Source organism: Brachyistius frenatus, unplaced genomic scaffold (assembly GCF_029030835.1).
Source record: "Brachyistius frenatus isolate BFR_SWC_R1_liver_20210118 unplaced genomic scaffold, ASM2903083v1 Contig_340, whole genome shotgun sequence".
NCBI lineage: Eukaryota > Metazoa > Chordata > Actinopteri > Embiotocidae > Brachyistius > Brachyistius frenatus.
The window spans coordinates 108,857-132,427 of NW_027210939.1; the positions used below are offsets into that span (position 1 = coordinate 108,857).

Genomic DNA, 23,571 nt, shown 5'->3' on the forward strand with positions numbered 1-23,571 from the left:
TGTCACTTCATTGTATATCTGCCTACTTTCCAAAACTTTTCATTTAATTTCATGTTTATTAGAACCCAAGCATCGATGTTGTGAAAGCCCTATTGTTATTAAAGCGATTATTATTATTCTCCATAAACAACTGCATTTTTGGAGGCTTTATCATCCTCAAAAACTCCCAAAAGTTAGAACACCCATCTCTCTCAGCGAAAAATGTCATATTTTAGCAGAGTCGAGAGTGGGCGTGGCCAAATGGCTTGCGCTCCCTGAACAGAGGCCCGGCCGGCTACATTTTTTTTTGTTGATTTTTTTGATTTTATTCACTTTATTAATCCCCGAGGGGAAATGTCTTCACTACAGCAGGGGGGCTCTCAGGGGGAGCTGCTGCAGCAGGCTGCCACTAGCGCGGCGCCAGGTAACCTGATCTGAGGTGCATGTTTTTGGATGATGGGAGGAAGCCGGAGAACCCGGAGAGAACCCACGCAAGCACAGGGAGAACCTGCAAGCTCCGCACAGAAAGGCCCAGGACCGGATTTGAACCCGGAACCTTTTTGCTGTGAGGTGACGGTGCTAACCACTGCACCACCGTGCCGCCCCTTACTAACATGTACGGAATTCGGTGGACATGTCTATCACCCTAAACGTACAAAAAAGTTGCATTGCACCATTACTCAACACAACAGGAAGTCCGCCATTTTGAATTTAGTCGCATACAGGTTTTGTCGGACCAACTTCAAATTTAGTCTGTCCACTCTTAACATGTTTGCAATTGAAAGTTATCAAAAGAATTTGTTTTTGCCCGTGGTGTGGTGGCCAAAAAATGACCCAAAAGTCATACTTTGGCATTTCGTCCAAAATGTGATAAAAAAATGTTTTAAAAAAAGACAAAGCATGTCCAAAAAGTGACCCAAAAGTCATTTTTTTGTATAGTATGTAGTCTGTAGTATATAGTATATTGTATATAGTATAAAGTATATAGTATATTGTACATAGTATATATTATATTGTATATAGTATATTGTATATAGTATATAGTATACAGTATATTGTATATAGTATATTATACATAGTATATAGTATATATTATATTGTATACAGTATATTGTATATAGTATATTGTATATAGTATATAGTATATAGTATATAGTATATATTATATATAGTATATGTTATATTGTATACAGTATATTTTACATAGTATATAGTATATAGTATATAGCATAGCCAGGGCGATGCGGCTAAGTTTGATGTTTCGCCGTGACACAGGAAGTTGATGTTTAAGGTCAAACGATGCTCCAAACCTCATTAAACTTGCGTCAGGCACCAACTTTCATGAGTTTTTGAAGATGTCAAAGCCGACAAAAAAAGGATTTTTTTTTTTTTAAAGAAGAATAAGGAACGAGATCAAGAAAAGAATTAAAACTGCCTCGTGGGCTGCACGTCGGGGATCCAGCGGCACCGACCTGCTGCATCCCCGTCGTGCAGCGTGCGACGGCCTGCAGATCATTGCTTGCAGTTTTAATTCTAATTGTTCTCTTTATTTCTACAAGATGCTGAACCACATACTTATGAATAGTTAGAGTGTCGTAGGGCCTCCGATTGCTTTACTAAAATCCTTAAAGCCGTTCTCTGCCAGAACTGATATTTTTTTAAACTGAGCACTCGTACAGTTACACCTTTACACCACCGTCTTTAAATAATAAAGGTACTTACGTCAGTTCTTATGGTCAAAAAACATTCATTAAGGAATCTGAAGATTTTATTTCTTCATGAGATAGTTATTTGAAATGGAGACACAAGGTTTGTTCAATGGTGGTTTTCTTAACGGCATTGAATTTCATATGTTTATTTTTCAATGTATTTCTCTGCCTGGCGTGACTAAAAATAAATGTGTTGTTGACTGTTCTGTTTTGTTTTGTGATGCAAAAGACATTTAAAAGTTTTCACATTTATATTCTATTTATTCATGACAAAAATGTGTGAAACAGAGTCCACGCGATCTCACAGCTGTCACTCAAGTTAAAAAGAGACTAATCAAGTAATTTCCAACACATTCTTCACAAATTATTAACTGCAACTCCCAACTAATTGCAGGAAATAAGCGCTCTCCCCGTGACTGCATGACGAAAGCAAACATGCCTCCGTTCTACTTTAAAGTCACTCCGGCTGGTTCCCAGGCTTCCAGGAGATGGAGCGGAATGATGGGATGGAGGGGAAGAATGGAAGAAAGGGTGAGGAAGAGGGAAAAAGTTGTCAACCAAAGAAGATTTGCCAGAGTAGGAGCAGCGGCCATCATCCCAGGCAGCAGCTGCATCAAATAGTCGGCTTAAACTTCAGGATTCTGGTCACGAAGAGGAAACGAACAGCAAAGTGACGCGCAGGGAAATGAGCTGGTTTTCCCGAAGCCACTGAATCACTGCTGTCCTGGCAGCACCTCATAACCTCCCCTAACCTTTTCATGAGACTAAATGATAATTATTATTATAATAATAATACGGCAGACTGGCTGTAGAGCCACATCTTGTTGAAAGTAAAGTTCACTTTGAACATTCATGAATATGTCCTGTGGACAGCTGATCTACTGTGTTCCTCAGCGACAGCACTACATCACATTCAGGGTCCTTCTCTCCAGCACACAGCACATATCCAGCTACATGACAAACTGCAGTCATTCATACAGCGACACCTGAATGTCACATCCAGGCGTCTGACTCGGATCCAGGTAGAATTTCACAACAGCTTTGCAAAGCAACTGTGGTACATGACCTCACGTATAAAGACCAAACCTCCATATGAGGCTCGTGTTGACATGAGTTCACGTAACGTGTACTCTTTGTCCTGGTGGAAGTACATTACAGATGATGTAAGAGGGCCCTGTGGGTGGCCAGTGTCTGTTTACAGCATACAGTTTCCTGCAGGGTTTCACAGCACATCATAGCAGAGAGCATGCCATGTTGGACAATGATGTAACCGCTTAAAATGATTCAAACATATTTCTATTTCTGTGATATCCCTCTTTTCCACTGCAGCACTTCAGCTTGACTCAAATCTCTACTCGCTCTCCTCAATGGTTTTCCATCAGACAAGAGCGGTGGGTCGTACCTGGTACTCACCTCCGTCGAGGTCCCAGGTGACCTGAGCCGACGTTTGATAAAGTTTGATAATGAACCCACTGATGGGTCCGAGATAATCGTTGAGTCATTAAATCGCTGCGTCATCATTATGCAACATCCTGCACAAACCCCCCAGTGTTTCGTGTCCAACGTACAATAGTGGCCACAATTTTCTTTTACTGCTCCTCGATTAATGGCAACCTGCAGAACCAAGGAGTGGTGAAGTGAGGAGGTGCAGACGTTCATCACCAGCACCACTGAGGGGAAAACAAAATCCAGACATCTGATACCAAAAGTGAGTCGAGTGGAGTTGCGGTTGAAAAGATCAATGCCAGTCTCATGTCTGCAGGTAAATATGAAGCTACAGCCAGCAGCTAGTTCACTTGTGTTTGCATAGAGATAGAAAACGGGGGCAACAGAGGGTGGCGATTCCTTCTTGATAAAAAACGTACAAGACGAATCTGTTATTCTGTTTCTATCACCTTCGAAATATCTCTAAAATCTTCATGATGCTGAGACCATCATACATGCCTTCATCCCCTCACACCTAGACTACTGCAGACTCTTCACCTGCCTCAATCTAAAATCCATCAGTCGACTTCAAACTGTACACAACTCAGCTGCCAGACTTTTAACCAAAGCCAGGAAAAGGGACCACATCGCCCTGTTTTAAACTCCTTGCACCGGATCCCAGTATGTTCTAGAATGGATTTTAAGATGTTACTGTTGACTTCTAAGACGCTTCATGGCCTCTCTCCCTCCTATTTAGCTGACCTGATTGTCCCATACAAGCCTGCTCGTTAGTCTGAGGTCCGCAGACAAAAAACTTTTATCTGTTCAGGAGACACGTCTTAAAACTAACGGTGACGAAGCATTTTCAGTGAGAGCCTCCAAGCTATGGAACGAGCTGCCTGAGGAAATAACGGTCTGCGGAGTCAGCGGCATCTTTTAAGTCTTTTCTTAAAACATACTTTTATCTGAGAGCCTTTGCTGATTTTAGTGATCAATTCTTATTTCTTTTATACCCTGTTTTAATTTGTTTTTAATTTGTTTTTATGATTGTTTTACACAATCATTGTGTTGTTAAGACTTGTTAGAATTCACTTGTTGTTTTGTTTTAATGGCTTATTTTATGCAAAGGACTTTGTAACTGAAGTTTAGAAAAGTGCTACACAAATAAAGTTTATTATTATTATTATTATTATTATTATTCAGCTATTTTTGATTGATTTTCTTTAGTCCAATCAATTATTCAGGAAATGGTTTGAGCACTATGTTTCAATGCACATGATGCCGGGGATCTTTGTTATATGCTGATTTGGTGAAAGGCGTGACGACGAGGTCTGACTGAGGAAGGTCAGCGAGCGCCAGACATGGAGAGGAATATTAACGACATACCAGCTGTTAGACTGCAAATCATTTCAGCTTTAGAAATGTGGCTCTGGGTGACCAAACACCAGTTCCAAATTTACCAATTAACACTGACTGAAATCTCTGAGATTTATTCTGCCGTACGCTAAAGCCCTCCATCCATCACAGCTCACCAAGCAGCAGAGAAAAGCCATAATTCACTGGAAAACCAGTTGGAATTAAAGGATTGTTGAAACAATAGATTTTAAACATTCATATTCCCTCATTAGTGGGTCAGGAGAAATTAGGTTAGGCAGTGAAAGTAAACAGGAGCTGAGCAACCTGGAGACATACAAGGAAACAAGCAGCCTCTCTCCAGCCGACTGGCGTCCTTTCAGGCTATCCAACACTAATTGCTGCAATCTCGGATCAGTGCCAGTCCACCTGGGGCCATTTCAGAGGAATTTTTTACAAAGTCATCCAAATGTGACGCCCGTCTCTATTCAATTATTCTCTAATAAAGATAAGTTATGCACAACCTACGTTATTTAAAAGGGACCAAATTATTAAGCTTTGCATCCATATGTCTCCATCTTTGACTTCATCCAAAACGGTAATCAAAGATAGGGAAAGAGCCTCACGGGACGACTTAAAGCCCGAACTGCCCGGCTGAAACAGTGACACACAACATACAGGAACGCTGGAGGATTTGTGTTTTGTGCTTACAGGTCATACTTCCAGCTAAAAACTAAATATCGGAGTAATTACAATTCTGAAAAGTCCCAAAAAATCTAAACTCAAAGAGAATTCACCAAAGTCATAATAACTTTTCCTCTAAAGACCATGAATGTATCTCTGAAATGTCAAGACATTTGACGTGGACGGACCAGCTTCAGATTCTTACCTTCCTGCTGCTGCTGCTGCTTTCATACCACAGTATCTCAGAGATGAAAGGAAAGGCTGCACCCTACACCAACAGCCGTTTTACTCCACTCACGTCTAAAACGTGTGAGGACGCCTCCAAAAAGCACCACAGCGAAATGAACATTGTAAGTGTTTGATGAAAATCTCTGTGGCTTCTTAACTCTCTCGATCAAAGAAATATTCTTTGCTTCAGATAGCGAGTGTGTCGTATCCATCCCAATATGTGATGGGGCCGTTCTCCAGATTAGACTTATTTAATACGATTTAAACAACTGGTGGAATCTACTCATGTGATTGTAAAACTTCACTTCATAACTGATTACATTATTGTTAAGTTGGAAGCATAAAATTTATAAAATAATGACAAATAGTGTTTTGATGAGTCGGTCCGTGTAAAAACAATCTGATAGTGATCAAACGGTTCCATCCACTCAGACACAAACAGATGTTTTCTCTGAATCTTCAGCCCAGTCTTGTACCTTGGTACGCTGCTGGGACCTCTGGCTGTCACATGACCGGGCACGGATCATATTCGGTTTGTGGAACCCACATAACTCTGATGTTTGACCCCAAAAAAACACACCTTCTTCCACCTTCATCGTTTTTCTTTATCTCATATGCTCACTATTTTTCTATGTTCATGCAAACCTTACAGCTGCAAATGAACGTAACACTCGCTGAGAAAAGGCTCACAACTCCTGACTGAATTTTTTCTGTGTACATTAAACATTGAATGTGACATTTAACTCTAATCCCTTTCCAGACTTGAAAGCTGGGGCATTCAGAGAGCATCGGGGCACGCACAGTTAAACTTTGACAGCGGGGAATGTGATGAAGCATAATCCAAAAACATCAGAGGTTACACTGCATCATGGGACCGGGGTGGTCGGCATGGCTACAGGCCGCGTCCACAAATCACCCACTGAACCCGGCAAACTGAATCATTGCATTTTAGTGATTTCATACGAGACTTCGTCCATTTCCAATCAACTTATCTATAGTGATTTCTGCACATGAAGCCTCACGCTGCAGCAGACTGCCAGCCATCTCTGCTCACTGGCTCTGAAGGAAACAGCATCATCTGACATTCGCAGCCGCTTCATTTGCAAGAGTTCACGCTGTTTGAAGCCATGTGCAGATAATGTGTGTCAGACGACACACGTGTTCCTGCTCATCCAGCTTTGGGCTAATTCCACACTGCAAAATGCCTTTATTGCTGTCAACCATCAAGCAACTCCAGCAACTTGCCGGTAGTTTTGTCAGTCGTTCTGCCACCACTGTATTGTGAGAACTCATTTCTGGTGCAAAGCTGCTTAGCAAGGATTTGTCTACTGCCTCACTGCTTCTGCACTGAACTGTATGTACATGGGCTGGAGTTCTTCACCGACTGTCCATCTGTTATTTGAACTCAATTGTTACACAGCAAACCGAGTGCAGCAGAGCTGCACACTGTGTGTCATGAACAGAGAAGGGATCCTCGGTCAACGTGTAACATCACACGCATTCAATACTTTCAGACCAAATACATTCAGCAGCCTTGAATTCATCAAATATTCTGAAAGCATCTGCTGACTGGAGTGACAGCGAAGAGAGCCCCACAAACTGTACGACTTCTTTTCACAGGCTGTTATCACGATCATTAACAGCAGCTGAGAGAGTGTGTACTGTGGAGGAGGGACGGTTTTACACGGCCTTTTAATTAGCTCTTAAACTTCTCCCGCAGGGCTCATCAAACAGGAGGCCTCGCTGGGTGACATTTCCAAGCAGCCAATCAGAGGCAGCTGGGAGCTGTGAGGCCGGAGGACGAAGTGAAGGAAGCTTGTCTGTTCCACAGCAAACTATTCACAGACACCCGGCATTCAAATGCTCCAGCTTGCAGTAAGAGTGAGTTTTATAGCTGATCCATGTGACCCGTGTTTTAAAGGAACAGTCAAACAATTTTACACATCAAGATTTCATTACTCATCATGGAGTCCTGAAAACAGTTGTATGAAATGTTGTGTCGCTCTGGCGGGACTTTTGAGAAAATAGTCCTGATCGGCTTTTGGGGTTTAAAAACTTCAGGTTTAGAAAAGAAATCACAAACAAACTTTGGAGTTTGAAAAGTTGCAGGCCGGCAGGGTTTCGTGGAATAGGAGGGTAAATCATTTCAAGATATCTCAGCTTCTGTGACTTTGATTATTCTTTTATTCTCTTGCCATTAGCCAAACTTTACTGAGACAATGGTTGTACATTTTCCTTTTAAAGGAATAGAAATATCTTAGTTTGACTGTCGCCTGACTATACAGAAAGTTCAAAAATACATCCGCTACCATCTCTAAAGTTTACTACTTTACACATTTACAACCTGTAAGTCCGATTAAGTCCAGACTACAGTCCTTAATATAAATTTGGGTTAACGCTCATTCATTTGAGTCTGTGAAAGAGAGTAAATAAACCACAAAATGTCAGTTTATTTAAGGAGGGTTTAAGAAAATCACATAATAATGGTGTACAAAATGTCCAAATAGTCCCAATCAACCATGATGACATCAACATGTTAGCCAAGATGCTTCTGCTGCATGCTCTGCATACATGACACATTGCATAGGGGACTGTCTGCTGTCTATTTTGCTGCTGTGGGATAATTTGAGTGATGTTGTGTGTAATTCTTGCAGCGAAACCAATTGCCTTCTGTAAAAAAAACAACATTTGAACTGGTTTCATTTGTTAAAGGTATTAGTTTAAGTGGCGGGGGAGCCGCGGCAGCTGCATCGCTGGCGTCAGGATTAACACATCACACACCCGTGGTTTATGACAGGTTCAACCACAGCACTCTCCGACACTGGCTTGAGATAATCCTGCAGGGTGGGCACTCTGTCCTGAACACTATCACGGTTGTTGTGACGAACCTTAACAGCAGCTTTGCTGATGTAACCAATCACAGAGGCGAAATATCTAAAAAGGAAATAATGTCATTATTATAGTTAAGCTGACCATCATATCTCTACGCAACCCTTTCCCCTCATAAATACCTTGTTCATTGATAGATTGATTTCTCTCCACTTGCTGAAGTAATCAATTAAAGCCTTGTAATCACTCAACGTAATTTGTGTTTGTGTGGCCGACATACTCTTTGAAAACATGTTCTCATTTCCTCCCTCATCCACACCAAGAATTGGATAATATTCAGGAGTAAATACATCCACGTGATGCTGTTCAAAGCTCTGCAAGTGATGAAATAATAAGCAGTAGAGTTACTCACCTCCGTTGTTGTGCAAGGGCTGTATTTACCTGCGGAGGAACAAGAGAGCAGTGTTATAAGAGCCTGAACAAGAATCTGACATGCTACAGTTACAGTGGTTCTGTGTGTGACTGACAGTGGGAAGCACATGTTGATGATGTGAATCGTCTCAGGACTCACTGCCAACTGAAACAACCGCTTATAGAGGAGATATGTGGAAAAATGTTGGATGACCCACAATTAACTAATATTGACATGCTTTCTCTTAAAGTCACAGAGCAGCTTTAAAGCATCACGCTGCCCATAAAAACAACAAATAGACCAACGACCCAAACTAACCACCTTCTGCTTCCGGATTATTTCTGACCATCATTCAGCTCATTGATTGTTAGTAACGGAAAGAGACGTAAATCTTTTTAAATTACTCAGACATACATAGTTACAGGACACAAAAAGGCCATTTCTGTAATCAACTGCAGTTTTCAGCAAACACATGAGGTAACTGTGTTTTTTGGGAATATTTCTAGCTGTGGATTAAAACACATGTGATGTTCTAACAGCAGGAAAATGTGCGTGGGATCAAATCAAAATAAAGTTTAGTGTGTGTGTGTGTGTGTGTGTTATGTAATGAAGGTATCTTGGTGTAGTGCGCTGCATTTTTGGACAAAATGAACTTGTTAAGTGACAGTGAAAAACATAAAATATCATATCTCCTTTTAACACATTTGTGATTGTAGATTTAAAGTAAAAATGGTTGTATCGTTGAACTTTAAATGTTTTCTCTCCTGCAGTCGTCTCAGTTTAATTTATCAGTAATTACATCTTCACTTCCTCCTCGAACTAATTTCAGCGAAATCCCTCTGTGCTCTGGTCCTCATTATGCAAACTAGATCACTTTTAATAAAAGCTTTTTTCATCTCTGATTACGTTAACAGTTTGAGTAGCATGTGAGCATGACTGTACTCCTTTCAAACAGAAGAGACACTTTAATGTTCCTCCAGGCGACATCAGCTTTTACTTCACGTACAAACAGTCTGATAACAGATGAGACTTTTGTATTGTAACACGCAGTAATGCAACATCTCTGACATCTTCTCATCACCTCAATTCGCACCAGCAGATTTGAGCGCTGCTGTAAGGTGACGAGTGTGTGTTTGTATGAACTGCAACCAGGGTGAGCAGATAATGTGCCCACTTCATGATCCGAAACTAAAATTATATCTATTTATCACAAGAATAAACACAAAAACATTTATAATGATTCTTGAAGGGATGTGTTCTCATGATTGGTTCAGATTAAATGCAAAATGTCAGGTGGCGCAGATAAACTGCTGAATGAAAGAAAACTGTGTGGATGAGGATTCATCTAAAAACTAACCTTGTCAGGATTTAACTTGAAGCCAATTTAGCAGATGAGAGCATCAGAAGTTGGCCACAGATTTGTCTCATTATTTATGAACACGAATGACTTTGACGGCCCAATCCTCCATCAGGGAGAGAGAGCACAGAGGAGTGACACTGAAACCTGAATCCTACTGTGGTTACACTCATAAATAAACTCTCAAAAAACTGCTAAATGACTTGGAATCACTCAAAGACACGATGAGCTGAGATTCCCGGCAGGGGAGGAGTTCTTAGGTGGAAACACTGAGAGGCAGCTCAACTAGTGAAGAAAAGATTCAAAGACTCCAGCTGTGTGACCGATTTATTTGGTGTTGTAGCTAAATGTGGCTAAAGACAACAAAAACAAGAAGCTAAAATACTGTAGGCTCACAAACAGTAAATGCAACAGAGAGAGATGAAAAACTAGAAGCAATGAATAAAAATGGTTCAACGACGTTTCTAAAATTACCTGCATATAATGGATAAATAAATTAAATAGCTACTTAGATTTAAAAATGGCTAAAAGAAGTTAAATGTAGCCAAATATAATGAAAAAAACATCAAATTGATAAAGATGTATTGTCTATGGGTCACAGTAAATACGATAAACTGTTAAACACAAACAAAAAGTGGCTGAAACATGCAGCTACAACTGGAAAACAATTGGAAAAAACTAAAAGTAAAAAATAAAAATGGTTAAAATATGAAGCTAAAAGTCGATGAATGTTTTTGATAAAAGGGCGAAACAGCTTCCACTGCAAGTAATCTTACCCCCCACTCACCCCCACCCCCTCCACCCCGCTCCCCTCTCCAATGGTTCCCTCCATGCTCCTAAAAATAGCCCATTCATTCTGACCATATAGACATGCAGGCCACAACCTGCATCATTAACACAGCTGTGCATGTTTTAAATAAAAGGCCCGAGCATTGACTCAGCCATGTGTGTGTGTGTGTGTGTGTGTGTGTGTGTGTGTGTGTGTGTGTGTGTGTGTGTGTGTGTGTGTGTGTGTGTGTGTGTGTGTGTGTGTGTGTGTGTGTGTGTGTGTGTGTGTACATAGAATCAGAGTTAAGAGCTGTCCCTGCGGCCCTGGAGGCCATCAGGTAGTCCATTACAGACGGAGGAAGACTGCACTCTGTGAGCAAATGTGATTACAGCGAGCGATGGACATGCCAGCGTTCATCTGACAAGAACCCCTAACGTGTCTGGTTCAAGTGCATGTGAGCGTGCACACACACACCCACGGAGCAGAGCGACGCACACACCCACATCACACGGCGCGCACTGTCATCTGCTTTGTTTTGGTTTGAATCCTGGTTCATCCCATACTTAAAGGATCAACTGCTAGAAAAACACCCAGAAATACTGTAAACTGCCCCATATGAGACACAAATTACCACAATACACAACAAAGTCAACACGATACACTACCTAAAGCACATTTTGTGAATATTGCAGTGATTTTTCATTTGGCACACTGTCTGCTCTGACCTTCTTGGATATTTTCAGTTTGGCAACAGAAACACACCATCTGGCCTCCAACTCTTTATTTCTATAGCACCTCCTCATTTATAACTAATCACAGGCTCTCCCATGTTACAGCTACAGCTGAATCAGGCCATCATGATACGAGGAATATATGCATCGTCTTCTTTTTACGCACATTGCGGGCATCGGTCAGCGCCTTGATCCGATCAGTGCCCATGTAATCACATGCTTTAATGAGATCAAGCGTAATGAACACCCAGATCTGATATGAAGTGGCCAAACTGAGAGGCTCTTCATAAAAGATGAAACCAAATGATGCGCGCGCGCACACACACACACACACACACACACACACACACACACAGTCACACACACACACACACACACACACACACACACACAGTCACACACACACACACACACACACACACACACACACAGTCACACACACACACACACACACACACACACACACACACACACACGCACGCGCTCTCGGTGAGGAGAAATAGTGGAAATGAGAGAAAACACTGGGAGCCTCCATGAGTGAGAGCAGCGGGGGGGCTGTGATGGTATTCTTTTGTGTATCAGTGATCAGGTCATGTGTAATGGAGCCTTAAGTGTTGGCTGTTGTTATCCTGCTGCAGATTATACAGTAATCCTGAGATAATTAGCTAAAGCATCTGTTTAGGAAAAAATATGAGCAGGCATTCATGTTTCATAATATTTAAAGTGGCATGGTTACACTGTGGTCGGCTACCATATTGGACCTCTTACACAAGTGTTGCAGTCATTTTGTTGGCTATCTTGCCTTCCTGGTATTTATATTTGAAAGCTGTAGTCTTTTACATTGAAGACAATCTCAACATCTCAGCCTCGTTATTTGAAATGCAAGTGATGGCCTGGCCTAGATTTGGGCAGCTTAAAGCACACTCACTCTTACATAATATTTTACCTTCACAGCTCTGGTGCTCCACCCTCACAGTCCCGTCTCTCTGTATCCTAACATCCCCCGCTCCGGATATCTTCCGCGGAGGAGCCGCTGATGTCGCTCCGGCGGCGGCAGCGGAGCTCCTCCTGCCCCGGTGTCCCTTCGCCAGCGTCCTGCAGCACTGGTAACACACCGCCCATGCCTGCTCCTCGTTGATGGGCTGGCTATAAAGCCTCAGTATGTCCTCCAAACACAGGTCCTCAGCTCCCGCTTCCTCCGGTGAACTCATCGTGTTGTGATGATGCTGCTCATCCCGGCGCGTCGCTGCAGCAGCATCCGTCAGCCCTCCGTGGTCCCCGCCGCGCCGCTGCTCCGCCATCCTTTCATTCTCTCAGCGCAGGAGGCCCGATGACGAGAACAGGTCCAGGCCGACGTGGGAGAAACCTGGAGGCATTGATGCTTCCCTGCTCCCCGGCCAGCGGTAAGTACAGCAGCACACCGGTGGTCGTTTCTCCGCGCGCCCGACGATCCGGTTTTGGTCCCGGTCATACAACGGTGTGTGTTTGTGTGTGAGAGGAGCCTGCACGGTGCATGTGTGTGTCTCACATCCAAAAGCAGCGAGCCAAGCTCACTCCTTCATCACATGATCTCGCTCTCTCTCTCTCTCTCTCTCTCTCACACACACACACACACACACACACACACACACACACACACACACACACGAAACGCCCATGCATTCTAGCTATTTCCTGGCGTTTGATAAATCAATTAAATACAATTTTGTATGCAGTATTTATACGACATATTTATTTCATTATAAACTGGGCATCTTGGCCATAAAAAAGCGTAGATAGCCTTTCCTGAGTTCAACATAGTTACAACAGTCTTTTATTGCTTTATGTGTGTGTGTGTGTGTGTGTGTGTGTGTGTGTGTGTGTGTGTGTGTGTGTGTGTGTGTGTGTGTGTGTGTGTGTGTGTGTGTGTGTGTGTTATGTTTTTTTTGGTTTCTAAAATGAAGTCTGATTGATTGATATTTACAGAATTATATGAATATGGTGGTGGTACAATTTTGTGGTACGTCAATAAGTATTTCTGTTTTATGCTTACTTTCTACTCCACTACATTATAGAGGGAAATAATATTATCTTTTTACCCTGGTATATTGGTGTATTGTCATTGTTCAAAATATAATGCAACAACCAAAAAATACAGGTGTTGATGGAATGTTTTTATTGTATGCTGGTGCTACTTGTGACTTTTTTTTTTTTTTTTTTTTTTTTAAAGGTGAGTCCTTCTTTTTGGATCTGTAGTGGATTTAGTGAGACTAAATTTAGCCTTACACAGGTGTGTTTGGTGCCCTCTGCCGTTGCTTCTCCAGCCGTCCTCCATGTTGAAATTCAAGAATTTGTCTTGCAGCTTTTCATTCCAAATGATTTCTGCTCAAAGAGGAAGTTTCCCTGAAGTCGCCCGTGGCTGTGCAGATGATCCTGAGTCATCACAAGGCTTCACAGAGGATCTTTCTCTTTACTACACATACACACATAATGTCTATTCCTTCCTCTCACATGCACATCACCACGTGACATCCACATCATATCACACTCATCAAATCTTTTTTCAATCAAACATCAAATCAAAAAGAATCACCGTACACACAAGTTTTTCCTCATATTTATTAATCAATTCAGCCTCATTTCACATGATTTTTTTCATCAATTATATCTATTCAATCAATACACAATACTCTCATATAGATCTTTTTGACAGCAAATACACACGTGACACGACAACACACACTCATATAACACATATAGCAATCTCAGAGACACATACCAGATGTGGTTGCCATGGGGACAGTGATGGCTTTGCCCATACGTAAACACAAATCTCTGAACACTGATACAGAATATGTCACTATCAATACACACCAGCACATGTGGAATGACGAAGTAAATATACAGCTCTCCAATATGATTTCTTGAATCATTTCACATCAAAGAAGCTAATTATGTGTGGCTTTAAAAGAACAATAAACTGTAAACAAAAAACATATTGAAAAGTCTTTTTTTTTTTTGTCCCTTAGTTGTAAAAGTGGTCGAAGCTTGTGAAGGAATGAACATGCAGCAGTGTCATTAAAGCAGCTGGTGGAGGGAGAGCGGGGGGGGGGACGACAAACGACATAACTTAACACTCAACAAAAGGACATGAACAGGGCGAAGGGTTACACTTTGAAATCCAGCATGTTGCAGTCGATCTTGTAGTAGACGTAAGGATAATACTCCTGCTGGCTCAGGTTCAGGCCCGGGATGTCCATCGCAGACTGGAGGACAAAAACAAGAAGCAGCTGTTTGAATATCTGTGAAACGTTTATCTGGAATTGTCTCATAAATGAGAAGTACGACACCAAGGCCAATGTTCACTGAATCCATACTTAAGATTACAGCTGGTCTGGATGGAAACAGTGAAAAGTCAACAAAATATATCAACAAATCTCAGGTTTCCTACATTAAACTTCAGATTTTAAATGTAAACTTTTGAAAATGACTTTTAGATTGTTTTCTAAAACTCAACTTCTTTTTGATGAGTTTATTATTATTTAAACACATTCTTTAATATTACTGTATGAATCAAACCTGCTTCATAGCTAGTTGATGTCCTTTATTTGCAGTAACCAGCTGTTGCCATGGGAGGGCGCACCTGTTGTACTCTGACAGGTGATGAAGCAGAGATGCTGAGGAACTGTAGAGACTCCTTTGCTACATCTCAAATCACTACTTATGTTATATGTCAATCAAATTAGGAAAGGGAACGAAATAACTTAAAATTAGAGACCTGTTAACACACTACATTAAACTGTTTTACATTACTTCTTAAAAAAAATATTTCTACAGCTTTTTGGGAGATATTTCAACTCCTCTGCAGCTCCTCTGTTCACAACATCATGGAAGAGCAGCAGAAGTACACTCAAAAACGGAGTGCATTGATTTAGCCTGTGTTTGGTCAGAGAATAAAACCTGTTCAGATTCAGCGTGCAGTTTAGATTTGGGAGACAAAACACATTTACATCTGAACCAACTTCAATCCCTTTGGAGTAAAGAAGTAAATGCTTCCTGAGGAGGTGTTTTTACATCACAGAGAATTGTTTGTCTTTTCAATTCAGTTCTGGATCAAACACTGAGACATTACTTCATATCATTACATCACATGTTGTCCTGTCCAGTGTCTTTAGTGATGGTGTGACCTCGTTACTCACGTCGATGATAGCAGCTGCACTGCTGTCCAGATGTTTGTACAGGTCGTTGAGCACCTCCCTCAGCTTCTTCATGGTCTTCTTGGTTGGCTGCAGGAGCATCGCCTGGAAGTTCACCGGCAGCCCGTATCTGGAAGAACAGCACACGACATGGACCCGTTCAGCACCGCAGTAAATAGAGTAACTGGGCTCACTGAAACAGAGGCAGGCGGTGGATCTGATCAGCTTCTTATACAGTTATAAGCAAGATGAATGTATTCAGTACCTTAAAACAGATTCCACAAAGACCCGTAGTGCTTTAATGTGAATCCAAGCGATGAAGGCTTCACTGAAGTTCACTTTGAGCCATCGGACGAGGGGCCCCTGCAGACAGGAACCACAGGAACCAGTTCTTTGGACGCGGTCATCTCAAATTGATTTGCAATAAGTGACCTAGTGTTTGCTTCTTATCCAAACCCCAAAATCTAGAAACGTATGCATGTATGGCTAGAGCATGAAAAAACATCTGTATGGATCTTTTAAACTACCCAACTTAAAACCAGAAAACATAGAACCCTCTACGATCAATCTATTGATCTATTTGAAAAAAGAAAAAACCTGAAAAGAATCTGAAACTTGCGCGGAGTTCATATCACTTACAAACTGCTTCTTCTTATCTGTGGAGAGTCGCGTCATCTCCTCTTTGTCCGCCTTCATCTCCTCTTCATTGTACTGAAACTCTCTCACGGTGAATCTGTGAATAAGATGAAGAGGACAGAAATCTGCTTCATTTCATCACCAATAAAAAAATAAAAAAAAAGATCTGTTATCTAATTTTCTATCTAAAAATTTCTGCTGTGAGAAAACCAGAAAAGCGTTTCCTACAGCCTGTGGCTCTCTGGTGATATATTTATTTAGAGCTATTAATATTCACCAAATAGGCTTCTTTTAGTGGCGCATGATCATCGGATGTCATCACACGATAAAAACTCTTACTTGCTCTCTCTGGCTTTGTGTTTGAAGTCATCGACGGCTTTGGTGAACAGAGTGACGCTGAACAGACCGCTGTCGCTGTCTTCAAACAGCAGGCTGCAAGAAAACACAGGAACCGCTTTCAGTGCTGAGATGATGTTGGTAAGACAAACTCTAGACAGACTGCTCTGTGTAGTGGGTGCTAAATACAAAAAAATACAAATGAAGTCTAAATTATGTATCACAAACAGCCCACAGCTTGATATTTGTGCTTCTTCTGATTCTTTCAACAGGTATGACGTGACTTACTTTGAGGAACGAGGCACCACCATCTCAGCCAGTGTTTCATATGTTTTCTGCCAGTCTTGGTACCCCGTCCTGAGGGAAGAAATCAGCGACAGCCACGTGTTACCTTCTGATTCAATGCTTTGAATCGATGTTTGTTGTTACGTGTGAGTGACGGGAGATCAAACTCACTTCGGTACCACGACCACCATCGTGACCAGGTACTCTGAACCAAGTACAAAGTCATCCTTCTTGACGATGTCAGCCAGGCTCCTGGTCAGCAGGCTCCCCCTGGTGGTGCATGACGGTGTTACAACAACACAGACAGTGAACGAGCCTCATGTTGACAAAGCATTTCAGTCATCTTGACTTTTCAGACTAGTCTGACCAGGTCACGGAAACACAGTCAGTGATCCTTGAAACTTGACTCATAAAAAAACCAAAAAAACACTGGAAAAAAAAACAAATCAAACATCTCAGTGAACCAGGAACGGGTCATGATTTTTTACATTTTCCAACAGTCTTCAAAAAAATGTAAAAAGCAAAACAGTTTCAGCTCCCATCTTCCCTCGTATTCACCAGCACCTGAAACTAATCTGTTCACAGACATGTACCTAAAAGCTGTTTGCCGACCATCGTTAACCATCAAAAGAGGAGAAGAAGAACACGTGGTGACCAACATGTTGCACTGAGGGGAGATGCTACAAGTCAAAAGGGGGAAACATGCAAAGACTACAACAGCAGGTCAACAGGTTCTGTATTAAAATAAATAAACCAAAATGAGGTACAGCTCCAACTCTGACAGGTACAGCTAGTGTATCATAAATCTACCAGGGATATGCAGGCGTTTGAGAGCAAAGCACCGAGCAGACGTTCGTCCTCAGATCAACAATCAACGGCAAGATGAGCAGTAAGTTGTATGTTTGACGTTCGATGTGTAGAACAAACAACGATCCTCATAAATAAAGACATGCATCTCATCCGCTCTGTCAAATGTGAGGGTTTTAGACGTTTGTCGAGCCCTTCCTCCCTCCTGAAAACCTCTTTAAAATGTTGATCGTATGGAGTTTACTTACGCATTCTTCCTTTCTAAGATCTGCAGGTTTCCCTTCAGGTTGTTATAAGCTGACGCTCTGGTCTTCAAGTCGTTGTCAATCTGGGTGACTTGCTGTAAAACATTAAAACACAAAACTGAAATTATGATAAAGAGTTGCATGGCCTCGAGGACCCTTTACAAAAAACACCTTGGCGTAATGTAAGTGCATGGAGGCGAGGCCGGGACGGGCCGAGTGGGAAGATACTGCTGCTAACCATGAGGACACAAAAATGGACAAATAAGACAATTTGACATAAATACCTGCACAGATATTGATAAATCTACATGCTGAAGTTCATGTTTTAGACCTACCTTCGAGATGATTTCAGAGATGTTTTTAAGTGACTGTTTTATGGGATATTTTGCCATGTCCCATTGAAACCTTGAGATGTAGGTGATGAGATCAACTGGAAAAAAAGACGACAAAAGACAAAAGTTAGTGCTAATATCTGCTTATTATCAGATGATTGTAAAATCACAGGGAGGGGAAACTACAATCTTATTACAGTGATTCAGCTAAAAAGTCATTTTATCTTTGTTATTTATCTGCACAGATCGTACTGTACGAAATTCATTACATCAACTACACATACAATCCCTGTGAAAACTAGATTGTGTGAAATCTGTAGAAAATAGAGTTTTGTGGAGGTTTTTTTGTTGTAATTTTTGTTCTTTTTTTCTGAGTGAAGTAGTGAAAAATAAGAAAATAAAAGTTGTTATCATCATCACTGCCCAGTAAACGTTTACTTTGCATGATCCCACTTAATAACCACAGTTTTTCTGGACTACAATAATCAGGACGAACTGTGTGACTGTACCTCCGTTGGCCAGCAGGTTCTCCTGCACTTTGTCTCGACTGTCCTCCAGCACGGCGGCCATGTACTGAGCCACCTTCTTCACCACACTGTGAACACCCGGGAGACATCAACACAAACCGCACACACCAGCAGTAAAACCCACATTCAGCCTGCACATGCTCACACGGCCACGCCCCCCTCTAAATTGAACACAAACAGACACGCACATCAGAAGGTTTCACACGTCCCTGTTGAGGTAATCTCCTGACAAGGCAATTTATAACATAGCAGACTTTCAGAGTTCTGTGGTTTTCAACCACAGCGTTCGGCAGCACATCAAAGCAGCAGTGACTGAGAGCCAAGTCTCATTTCATACCTAAAAAGTTCATAAGAAAGTACATCTGCCATTTCTGTTTCATTTTTAACTACCTGTAAAACACTTTTTCTGTTCATGTAATGACAGCTGCTTTCAGTCTGATACAAATAACACTTAAATTAAAAAAACACATATCTGAATGGATCTTATCTTTAAGAATTCAGTGTTTTTTGTTGTTGTTGTTGTTGTTGTTGTTGTTTTTGTCAGATTTGCTGGACAGAAAGTTCTAAAAAGAACCGGATTAAAGAAGGTCGTCAGCAAACAAGTGAAGCCATGTTGCAACGTCGGTCTTTCTCAGTCTGGGAAACATCCACAGAGGAAGCAGAGCCGAGCGCAGCCGGTAACGGCTCTGAGATTTAGATGTCAATATTTCCAAAAGACTGTAAATTACAGTCACAGACGTACTCATGGCAACATAAGTCACGTGGTAAGAATATGACTAAAGAAAGAGCTGCTGATGTGTCACCCAACTGCAAATTGCCAAGTTGAGACTGCGGGGCTCGCTGGCCGCAGGTCTCTGTGAAATTCCTCATTGTTACAAGGTAAAGGAACGGAACGGGGAATTTGAATTTCCTTTTGATTATAAGAGCCACAAAATAACTACTTATCAGAAAAGCAGGATTTGTCTCAGGTCAGAAAACAGCAGGATGCGTACCTTTCAACGAAACAATCTAACTTGGCCAGTTCATCCGACAGTCCGACCAAGACGTCCAGTGTCCCGACCTGTTCGTGGATAAAACATAAAACGTCAGACTCTTGAGTCATCAGTCCTGAGATTTGGGTCGGGTTTACGTCTGGTCAGCGGGGTTGTGTTTGAACAGCGACATCTGGGGTTCAATCCGCCTGCAGTGACATCCGGGGGGCCCCTATGTGTTTAGGACGGCGCCTCTTTGTCCAGAGCCGCTCATGCAACGCTAACGTCCAGGAGGACGTGACGGCTCCACGTAGCAGCGAGGTCAGCGGAGGACAGAGGATGAAAACCTCAACATGCAGGCCACAGATCTGGGCAGAGACCGCTTCCCTTACACACCATCAGCCTACTCTTGACAGTGGATGCACAAGGTGGGTGGTGATGATGATGATGATGATGATGATGTCAGACTAGTCTTACAGCTGAAACTGATTTTAAATAGACAGAAAAATAGCTATAAAGACGAAGCGAGAGGAAATCAGTCCTGTTCACAGATGACAGACCGACATGCAGCCCGGGAGGAGAAACGTGAGGTCACACTGACCTTGAGGTCCGGGATGCTGAACTTGTGGTTGTTGGAGAGGTTGTTGGAGCGCGTGGTGGCTGCGTTCATCGTGTCCCATGTCTGCTGGCAGGTCTTCTCTCCCGGGGCGGAGATCAACCAGAACTCGGTCATGTTCACAGCTCTGCTGCGGCCGCGGGAAACTAACCGGAAGACAGGATTCAGACTCCTCAGTGTACGGTTCGGTCTAATGGGCTCGGCCACGCACGAGGCGGTGAGACCGGTCCTTTGCTCAGGTGTGTCGTGTCCAATCTGCAGCAGGATGTTCAGCATCAGCTGGAGCTGCTGTCACGGAGTGGCCTGACTGTTTACCAGCTGGCAGGCGACGAAACGCTGCGAGCGCGTTGAGGGCTTCAGTCCTGACGTTGAGGTCGAGCATCACCTGACAGCTGACTAACGTTACAACGAACACAAACCAGAATAAACAGGCCAACAGATCGTTGAGGTCGAGCAGCAGCGGGCAGGGATTAGCTTCCGTCAGCCACTTAGCTAGCTTTGCTAACAACAACACAGGTGGTTTCCGGTATCTCGTGGCCGTTGAACTCACCCGTGAAGTCAACACGTGTCCGTTATTAGAGGAGATATGGCGGTTTAGTTGCGTCTCTATAGCTTCGTCATTTTCATAGTTGCTGTTCGGTTCAGTTCGTGAGGTCTCCTGGCAGGCAGCATCCGAGTCAGGTGATCCGCCAGAGGAACCGGAAGCAGCAGCGCCGGGGTCGAACGTGACGCGCTCACTCAATCTCGACGTTGGTCTGACGTCACTTGACGTGGCGACGTTTTGCGTGCTTAACGCAAAAATAAGTCGTCTTATGGTTAATTTAGGTAATTAGAGCAGGCTGTTGTGCCGGTAAACAAAACAGAAGCATAAATAAGTTATTAAATGGTGACATGTGAGCACAAAAGCGTTTAGAAGGAGCCAGAGGAGGTGACATGTCTCCTCCTCTGGCTCCTTCTCCAATGGTACACCACCGGTATGTCTCCTATATGAGGCGCACGGCTCCTCCGGTAAAAATGCTGCCGTTTATGATCGGTATAAACTCGGGCCCTGATGAAACACAAGCATAAGTAATAAATGGTAAAACTATTTTTTTCTAAATGTTTCTCAATGAACCAACTCCGTGTGTGAAAATGTTGACAGCTTTGACAGCTGTCATGCAAACTTTTCGCCAATAAAATAGTGACAAAACTACGTCAACCATAATCTATGCTGGTGGTTATGAAGGTATTTTTGTGTTTTTATTATGCAAGCAAAAAAAAAAAACTGTTTTGAGAGCAAATTTCAAGTTTGTAAATGAAAAGATATAAACTGAGAATAAATGATTTGCATTGCAAACAAATGTGCTCACATTGGTCACAGAATTGAGAATTTTGCTCATGAAACTAGACTTTTTGGCTGCAAATTTAAAAACATTTGCTCTCAAATCAAAAACCTACGAGTTGAGTTTGGCTGTAGTGCCCACATGGCTCCTGGTGGATTGACTCAGACCCACACAGCATGGCTGCAGGTACTCAACTCGCCTACCACTTTAATGTGGCAAATACCGTCAATACATAGTTTGTACCAGTGGCAAAGGAGCTGCACGCCTCCAGGGATCCAGGGATCGGTTCGGACCGCTGCAGGAGTCGGTGCATGGCACCTTAGAGAAGGCGGGGCTTGCCAACAGGAGAAGTGCCATACCAACAGAGGAAGCGGAAGGCCTCTCACTCTCTGCTCACTCTCTGCTCACTCTCTGCTCACTCTCTGCTCACTCTCTGCTCACTCTCTGCTCACTCTCTGCTCACTCTCTGCTCACTCTCTGCTCACTCTCTGCTCACTCTCTGCTCAGTCTGAGGCGGCCAGCAGCGACCACAGCTGGCAGACAGCTGGCTACTGCAGCGCGAGGCAGACTTCATTAAATAATACTGAGGTTCAAGAACACTTCAGTGGGTCAGGCAGTCGGGATGCAGCACACAGGACCGAGGCAGGGCGGTGGGATGGTTCTGTAACCGCACAGCTCAGAGATCCCCATGAATATGGACATTATTTTGTAGAAGGGAGCGGACATCTACAGGCCACAGTGAGGGGGCATTTTTTACTTCTCTCATATTTTTATATGGAGTTTCAACAAATTTTCCTCAATGACAAGGTCTCCACCCAGACATGAGCCTCCGTCAACAGTCCAAAGGCATTACTCATTAGAGAGGGAGACAGACAATGTTGGGTGCCAAGTCAGCCGCATTTTAGGCCTTAGAGTTACTAATTTAGAAAAGCCGGGTCAGGTTTCCTGACTTTGGGTGTCTCCTGTAAAGAAACTGAGGAAAACGCCCCCAAAGGGACATGTTTATAGTGAAGTGGGTCTGGGGTTCATTGTTTGGGACACAATGCTTGGTCTGCCTGGAGCCAACCCTCCACATCAAACAGCCGGGCTCAGTTTGCCCGTGGCTGGCCAGCGGCCAGTCTGCCGGGATGTTATCAGGACACACACACACATGCCACAATCAGGCTGTCTGCAGCCGGCGAGCTGCTGCTGAGCGTCTGGTGCGTGATCTCTGCATGTTCAGTATGAGACAGAAAAGGGTGGTGTTTTAGCAATGAATAGCATTCAATAGATAAATAACTATTTATAGGCATGGAGCCATCACTTCTCACGCACATCATTCAGCTTTTGCACGGACATCCACAGACCACTGTCAGAAAGCTTCTCATCCTCGTGTCTCGAATATGTCTTAAGGCAGAAGAGTACATATACTTAAGTACTACTTAAGTACAATTTTTAGCTACTTGTACTTTACTTGAGTATTTCCCTTTCATGCTACTTTATACTTCCACTCCATTTCATAGGGAAATACTGGAGCCTACTCTCTTCTCCGCTCCATTGAAGATTTGACACATTGTGTATTATGACAAGCTTTTAAAGTACAACCCATCGTTACATATTAAACTGGTATTTTTTGTCTTCTGACTTCTTACATAAATCAGTGTGAAGTCAGAGTCACATTTTAGATGTCTCTTGAGTTGTTAACAGTGCCATCAAACGGGGGGGTTTCCCTCTCAACTTCTCACATGGTTTCATTTAAAACATTTTTTAAGTGATCTAATTTCACTCCAAAAATCTAAGTCGAGAAAAAGTCCAAAAATGTCAATAAATATTTTTCTTCTTTTCCTCACCCAGTAATCATCTC

At 42.6% G+C, this 23,571-nt stretch overlaps 2 protein-coding genes across 7 annotated transcripts in view; both read right to left on the bottom strand.

Moving 5' to 3' along the window:
- Positions 1-12,777, bottom strand: part of LOC138635928 (protein spire homolog 1-like) — a 46,859-nt gene extending 34,082 nt beyond the window's left edge. For all 5 annotated transcript variants that reach the window (XM_069723662.1, XM_069723663.1, XM_069723660.1 and 2 more), the window contains exons 1-2: positions 12,423-12,777; positions 8,620-8,648 (exon numbers count right to left, since the gene is read on the bottom strand). In XM_069723662.1, the coding sequence (XP_069579763.1) occupies positions 8,620-8,648; positions 12,423-12,777 (384 nt within the window). The remainder of the gene's footprint in view (positions 1-8,619; positions 8,649-12,422) is intronic.
- A 1,282-nt stretch (positions 12,778-14,059) lies between these two features.
- On the bottom strand, positions 14,060-21,112 carry LOC138635933 (V-type proton ATPase subunit C 1-A-like). 2 transcript variants are annotated; one of them, XM_069723672.1, is made up of 13 exons: positions 20,957-21,112; positions 20,392-20,552; positions 19,812-19,879; positions 18,802-18,887; positions 18,296-18,390; positions 17,964-18,055; positions 17,080-17,178; positions 16,912-16,980; positions 16,627-16,719; positions 16,291-16,384; positions 15,917-16,014; positions 15,655-15,781; positions 14,060-14,721 (listed from the first exon to the last, which is right to left on the bottom strand). In XM_069723672.1, exons 2-13 carry the CDS (start codon positions 20,521-20,523, stop codon positions 14,623-14,625), a joined length of 1,152 nt encoding a protein of 383 aa, XP_069579773.1. In that variant the 5' UTR covers positions 20,524-20,552; positions 20,957-21,112; the 3' UTR covers positions 14,060-14,622. The 2 variants fall into 2 exon arrangements, with proteins under 2 accessions (XP_069579773.1, XP_069579772.1); XM_069723671.1 differs by lacking the exon at positions 20,957-21,112 and having other exon boundaries at positions 20,392-20,719.
- Between the last annotated feature and the right edge of the window lie 2,459 nt (positions 21,113-23,571).